Genomic DNA, 7,073 nt, shown 5'->3' on the forward strand with positions numbered 1-7,073 from the left:
ACATCTCTGCAGCCACCACCCGTTGGTAAAAAGGTCACATGTGCCAACAACTCCTCCTATTCAGTTCGTGGTACAGGAGAAATTGAACTTACAGCGATTGATGGCTCAATATTCAAAATTTCTGATGTCTTGTATGTGCCTGGTATCACAAAAATTCTATTTTCAGTGTCCACTCTTAACAGAGCTGGATTTCAGGTCATTTTTGAAGATGACAAGTGTGCAGTCCATGACAGAGAGCATGACTATGCCTTGAGATTGTCTGGCACTTTGTTACGTGGTCTTTTCCAGCTTGACATGTATGAGAAAAGACCAGCACATGTTCTTGCAGTTTGCACTCCTACTGTTGCTATGCAGAATGCAAAGTTATGGCATGATATGAACACATGCATTATGGCAGCTTGATGACGCTTCAAAAACATGCCATGGTTGATGCATTGCCTCCTTTTGAAACACCTCCTCCACATGCCTGTGAAGGGTGCATTCTTGGTAAAATGCATAGATCTCCTTTTAAGAAGGATGGATCGGTAAAAGCTGTTCGAAAATTACAGCTTATCATAGTGATGTCTGTGGTCCCATGAGGACTCCATCATTGGGTGGTCATCTTTACTTTGTCACTTTTATAGATGACTACTCTAACTACACTTGGGTTTATGGGCTGAAACACAAATTAGAAGTGTTTATGGTTTTCAAACACTTTACAGCCATGGTTGAGAATGAATCAGGACTCAAGATACAGACATTACGCACAGATAGAGGAGGGGAGTATTTGTCTGCAGATTTTGATGCTTTTTTGAAAGACAAGGGCATTGTACATCAGCTTACAGTGAGGCTAACTCCTCAGCAAAATGGCAAAGCTAAAAGAAAAAATCGTACTCTTATGGGGATGGATAGATGCATGCTAAAAAGCAAAAAATTGCCTCACAAATTTTGGCTTGAAGGTCTCATGTGTGCCAATTATGTTTTGAATCGGGCACCCACAAAAACTTTGAAGACCAAGACTCCCTATGAAGTTTGGCAAGGGAGAAAGCCTTTTGTGGATCATTTTCGTGTTTTTGGATACCTTGCATATGTTCATGTGCCCGTTGAGTTTCGGCATAAGTTGTCTGATAAGGCAATCCAATGCATTTTTGTTGGGTACAGTGCAGAGAGCAAAGGCTACCGTCTCTACAATCGTGTCACACGCAAGATTATTGTCAGTAGAGATGTTATATTTTCAGAAAATTCAGCTCACACTCAAGCTGAATTTGATTTGCCTTCTTCTTCCGATGATGTCTTTGAGGGGTTACTACCCATTTCCTTGGGTTCCTCTGCTGATATATCTGATGCAAATCAGAATTTTCAGATACCTCCACATGCTTCGATTCAGCCACAGGATGTCTTACCACCTCCACAAGCAGTGGAAGAGGTTGTTCAGCAAGAAATTGCAGATATACATGCAGCAAAAACAGTCCCAAATTGGCTGTTACAAACTCTCAGGGAGAGTAAGATTGATGCTCCATTACCTGAACTCGGAGTGCAGTAAGGCATGGGGGAGGTGCTCTTTCATTTGAATCAACTTATGCAGATACTCTTCTTGATGAGGAGGAACCTGAGACATTTGAAGAGACACAGGATAATGTGCATTGGATGAATGCCATGCACGATGAGTTGCAGTCCATTCAGAAAAATCAGACATGGGAAGTTGTCGATTTGCCACCAAGTAAACATGCCATAGGTACACGGTGGGTTTTCAAAGTTAAAAGATGGCACCATTGATAGGTACAAGACAATGCTGGTTGCAAAAGGATATGCTCAGAAAAAGGGCATAGACTATGAGGAGACTTTTGCTCCTATATCCAGAATGACAACCATCAGGTCAGTTATCGCCATGGCTGCAAATTTTCAATGGAATGTACAGTTGGACATAAAAACAGCCTTCCTTAATGGAGACTTGTTGGAAGAGGTTTATGTCAAACAACCTCCAGGCTTTGAAATTTCAGGAAATGCACTTCAGGTATGCAAGCTGAATAAAGCTTTGTATGGGCTGAAACAAGCCCCACGTGCATGGTATGCAAAAATTCATGCCTTTCTGACCAGCAAGGGGCTGCACAATAGTCCAACTGAGAGCACCCTCTACATCAAGAAGGATGGGGGGGATATTTTAGTCATCATTCTTTATGTAGATGACTTACTGCTCACAAGGTCAAATGAAGATAATATTGCAGATTTTAAAGCTGAATTGCAGACCACTTTTGACATGTCAGATTTGTGGGCTGCTACACTTTTATTTGGGGATCCAGTTCACTCAAGAGAAAAGTGGCATCGGTATGTCTTAATCCAAGTATGTGCAGAAACTCTTGGACAGATTCAACATGCAGGATTGTAAGCCCATAGCTACTCCCATGGAGCCGGGGCTGAAGCTTACAATGCATGATGCAGGTGAATCAATTGATGTCACACTCTACAGTCAGGCTATTGGATGCCTCATTTATCTCTGCAATACACGACCTGATATTCAGTTTGCAGTTTCTGAGGTGAGCAGATATATGCACAGCCTAAAGACTATGCATTGGCAGGCTATAAAATGCATCTTCCGTTATTTGCAAGGTACCAAGTCTTTTGGCTTGATGTTTCCCAGAGGGGGTGACTTGTAGATGCATGCCTACAGTGACTCAGATTGGGCTGGAGACTATGACACTAGGCAGTCCACAAGTGGCAGTTGTTTCTTTTTGGGCAAAGCTTGTATTTCTTGGTTGAGCAAGAAACAATCTACAGTGGCTACCTCTTCATGTGAAGCTGAGTACATGGCAGCTTTCACAGCGACAGTTGAATGTGTTTGGCTGCGTCGTTTATTTGCTGATCTTCATCTTTCATTGGAGGGTCCTTCTCCAATTCTCACTGATAGTCAGAGTGCTATTGCAGTGGCAAAGAATCCTGTGTTTCATGCTCGCGCGAAGCACATTGAGGTTCACTATCACTACGTCAGAGAGAAGTTGCATGCAGGAGAGATCAGTATGATCTATGTGTCAACACATGACAATGTTGCATGCATTTTCACCAAAGCACTTTCACGTGAAAAGTTTGAGGCATTTCGCAGTGCCCTGAACTTATCTTCTTTTGGTGATTGATCATTTCCTTGTACATGACATTGGCACTGTAGGGGGGGTGTTAGAATTATTGTTATAATTTAGCAGTGACCAATGTAATGTAATAAGTAGGTTAGGGGCACTTTTCCCTCACTTAGAGGTTTTTCCCCCTAATCACAGTTAGTTCACTAACTACGGTTAGTGAAGGATAAGGTTTTGTCACTTGGACAAAACCTATCACTCTATTCAGTTGTACTGCACTCATCTATTGCAACTATCGTTTTCAGCTCTCTCTCTCTCTCTCCTGGTCCTGCTCTCACACTTTGCTCTCTCCCTTCCACTCACAGTGAAGCCTACAGCAAGAGGGATGCAGAAGGTGGAGAACAGATTTTGGAGCAACAGGGTGCTCACACCTGGGGCCAGACACTACATCACTTTCTGGATGCATGCTCACTGGTGGGTACACATTTTGCAAAAGATTTGGTGCTGGTATTATGACTGTTCTCTTTGCTGTACACATCCCTTCAGATCTATGTGTTTGTCTTGAGTTTACTTGCGCACATGTCAATTGGTGTTGGGTCTTGATTGTTTGGTGTAGGTGGGATTAATCATCCGCTGTGGGGTCAGGTTAACACACTGGCCTCCATTATTATGGCAGTTTCACCTTCAATGAATATCAAATGATCAACAATAAAAATTCAATCGGATTCTCCTGATTCTTGAAGAATGAAGAGCCTCTTTGCTTTTTGAGTTAATTTACATCTGAAGAAATCGCATGATGTGCAAGTTTAGGGCAGTTTGATCTCTGTTTGCCAGAGTGTCTGCGAATACAAATGTCAAATCAGCCTTTCTACTTCTTCAGTTGACAAAAGAGAGAGGTTGCTACAGTAGCTGATTACAAATAGGAAATCAACTTTTTTACTTTTGGTGTACAATTTCTTCAGTTGAAAAAAAAGAGAGGTTACTGCCTTAGCTGGTTATTGTATCTCACTGAAAATGGCAAATTGCTTGCTTTTGCTTTTCCTGTAGGGAAGGTTTCCTAGTAAAGTATGAAGTATATGGGGAGGTTCATGTGAATGCTCGACTTTCTGGTGTGCCTGATTTGACACTCACATTTGCCAACCCCTCTATATTAAATGATGTGAGATTTCATCCGTGTGTACGATACCAACCTTGGGAAGCTCATCAAATACTGTCATTTGTTCCCCCTGACGGACAGTTCAAGCTCATGAGTTACAGGTTTGCAACAAGACGTGATTTGAATTGTGAATTCCATGGCAATATAATGCACTGTGAGCAGGTTGATGCTGATCATGTCCCTAATGCTACTAATGTGATCGTTTTTTAAAATGTTAAATGCTCAGTAGTTTGATCTTGATTGGTTTGGTATGTTATCCTCTATATGAAAATTTTTATTGCATGGTACACATAGTAATTGTGTCCACTTCGTTTTATGTACATTTATGCAGAGTGAAAAATCTGAAGAATACTCCCATCTATGTGAAACCCCAATTAAGTTCAAGTGGTGGGATATGCCGTGTAAATGTTCTGGTTGGTATCCGAAATGATCCAGGAAAGCCTATTGACTCCATTTCTGTTGAGTTTCCTTTGCCACCATCTGTGATCTCATGGGACTTGACAGCAAATCATGGAACTGTCTACAACATCCCCAATGCAAAGGTATTGTTAAGAATTGAAACACCACTTGTTTGATAGGTTCTAGCATAATATTCTTTGTGTATTTTGAGTTGCTTGTTGCCTTGTATTTTCTGATTTACAAATATATGTTCACGCTCACGGTTTTGGTGTAGATAGCAGAAAACTGACTCTTCTGTACCACATTTTGGACAGGTGTGCAGCTGGACATTAGGGAAAATTCCTAAAGACAAGTCATCATGTCTTACGGGTACGATGCAGTTAGAAAACGGTTTGGATAGCCTGCATGAGTTTCCAACTTTGCTAGTGGGGTTCAAAATCATGGGTGTGGCGATGTCAGGATTAAAAATTGATAAGACAAATCTTCAAAATGTTCCATACCGTCCTTACAAAGGTTTTCGTGCTGTAAGTAGAGCTGCTAGCTATGAGATCAGGACGTAGTTTGTGGCTCAACTTTAATTGAACAATCCCAGTTTTGATTATAAAATGGAAGATAGGAGATTGCTGTACATATCTTTTGAGGGTTCAATCTTTGTTGGTTCTTTTGATGTGAAGCATCATAATAAGAATTAAGCTGCGTATCCCTCTTTCTTACTGATTTTGAGGCTCAATGTAATATGGTGCATTGAAAAATCATTCATCTTTCAAATTAAAAACTCGGCTCAATCCCCTTTTAGACATCCTTCTAGATATAACACTCCATTTAGGAAATCAATCCTAACCCACCAACTCGACCTATTAGGGTCTCCTTGACCCATAGCTGGAGTCACTCACTAAGGTGGGTTAGGTATGGATGTAATATTCTTTACTCCTCTGAGATGTTTACATTTTCTGAAATAAAGCCACAAAAGAATTTTCTCAACATGAACCAAAATAGATCCTTGAGAAAAGACAACAGCAACTCAAGAATAAACTTATTACTGAGTCTTTTATTAAATGAAAAGATAGGCTTGATGAGGACCAAGAGACTTTCTGACTGGAACAGAGGTTAAATCTTCCAACTCCATTAGTTTTCTAGAATAGTAAACTGTCTCCATCTTCAAGTTTTCACCGAAGTCTAGTAGTTTTTTTAGAGATAGTAAACTGTCTCCATCTCCAAGTTTCCTGGAGTATACTCAAACGGAAAACTAGATGAACCTTGACAATGGAACAAAGTTTTTAACTTACAAGATGCATCGTTAGTTTTCTTAATGACATGCAAAGGACGACAATGTGTGTGTGAAATCTTTGGATACTTTCCAATCCTCAAGTACCTAGAATCCTTTGGAATTCTAAGATACACTAGCATGCATTCCTAGGGGTATGTTACTGGTCTGCAGAAAACTTAGCTCTATCTTGAGCACTTCATGGAATCCCCAGCTTGTGCAAACATTTCTTGCATGTCTAGCAAGAAATCCTTTGTAGTTTGTGCCTTGATATTCTTAAGACCTAAGGCAGTTGGTGATCTTGGTTGCTATTCATCCATAAGCATAAAATGAGATCTAGTCTGTAGCCAAATGCTTAGCACTACTGCATGCAAATTTCATCATTGTAAGGCACCTCTCCCAATCTAATGGCTTATGGGAGACATATGCCCTTAGTATACCTTGCATAACTTGATTCTCCCTCTTTGTTTGGCCACGATCAAGCTTCAAGTACTGTCTAGTTTCTCGAAAAGTACTTGCTAGAATAGATTCCTTTACATTTGTCTTGTTGGTATATAACATGCTAGTTCTCCACTGCTACCTAAACTGTGTCATGTCCTCTATTTTTCTGAGATAACCTCGTGAGAACGCCATAGAAATACTTCACCATTTTGCATCGAGAATCTTTAGAGGATGCAACATGCCTCAAACATTGGAATAGAAATTTTGCTTTACTAAACACAGGTCCTTAGAATGACCCATAGCCTAGGATGGTTATGGTATTCATTATTATTTTTCTCTAAACCTTCTCCTTGTAGTATTCTTGTCTAAACCTCATCCTTGTTAGGTGTACATACCTTCTCCTTGCAGAAAAACAAATCATTCTACAGATTTTTCTCTAAACCTTCTCCTTTTCAGGTATTCATTAGTATTCTTGTCTAAACCTCATCCTTGTTAGGTGTACATACCTTCTCCTTGCAGAAAAACAAATCATTCTACAGATTGTAAACTAATTTCTAACCTCATTCTCAAAAGTGGCATTTTAAGCATTATCTTCTCTAGAGCTTTCCTTCTAGATTTCTTGCCAGTATTGATCAAAATATTTATGAGCCTTGCCTAGGCATTTTAGAGAAATCAATGTTGTCCATTTTGCTTTTCTTCTCTCAAGTCGGGTTGATTGCTTAAGGGACTCATGATCAACTAAATGTAAAAAATCGAGTCATACATA

General features: G+C 40.1%; 1 protein-coding gene across 2 annotated transcripts in view; it reads left to right on the plus strand.

Annotated features, from left to right (window-relative positions):
* The window catches only part of LOC147889316 (Clathrin adaptor complexes medium subunit family protein), a 43,222-nt gene extending 37,992 nt beyond the window's left edge, over positions 1-5,230 (plus strand). For both annotated transcript variants that reach the window (XM_087391430.1, XM_087391431.1), the window contains 3 exons: positions 4,095-4,304; positions 4,535-4,745; positions 4,917-5,230. In XM_087391430.1, coding sequence (XP_087247556.1) covers positions 4,095-4,304; positions 4,535-4,745; positions 4,917-5,162 — 667 coding nt within the window. In that variant the 3' untranslated portion in view covers positions 5,163-5,230. The remainder of the gene's footprint in view (positions 1-4,094; positions 4,305-4,534; positions 4,746-4,916) is intronic.
* Positions 5,231-7,073: the final 1,843 nt, after the last annotated feature.

This window comes from Dipteris shenzhenensis, chromosome 20 (assembly GCF_047967505.1).
Source record: "Dipteris shenzhenensis isolate YYH24624 ecotype China chromosome 20, Dip_SZ_1.0, whole genome shotgun sequence".
Taxonomy (NCBI): Eukaryota; Viridiplantae; Streptophyta; class Polypodiopsida; order Gleicheniales; family Dipteridaceae; genus Dipteris; species Dipteris shenzhenensis.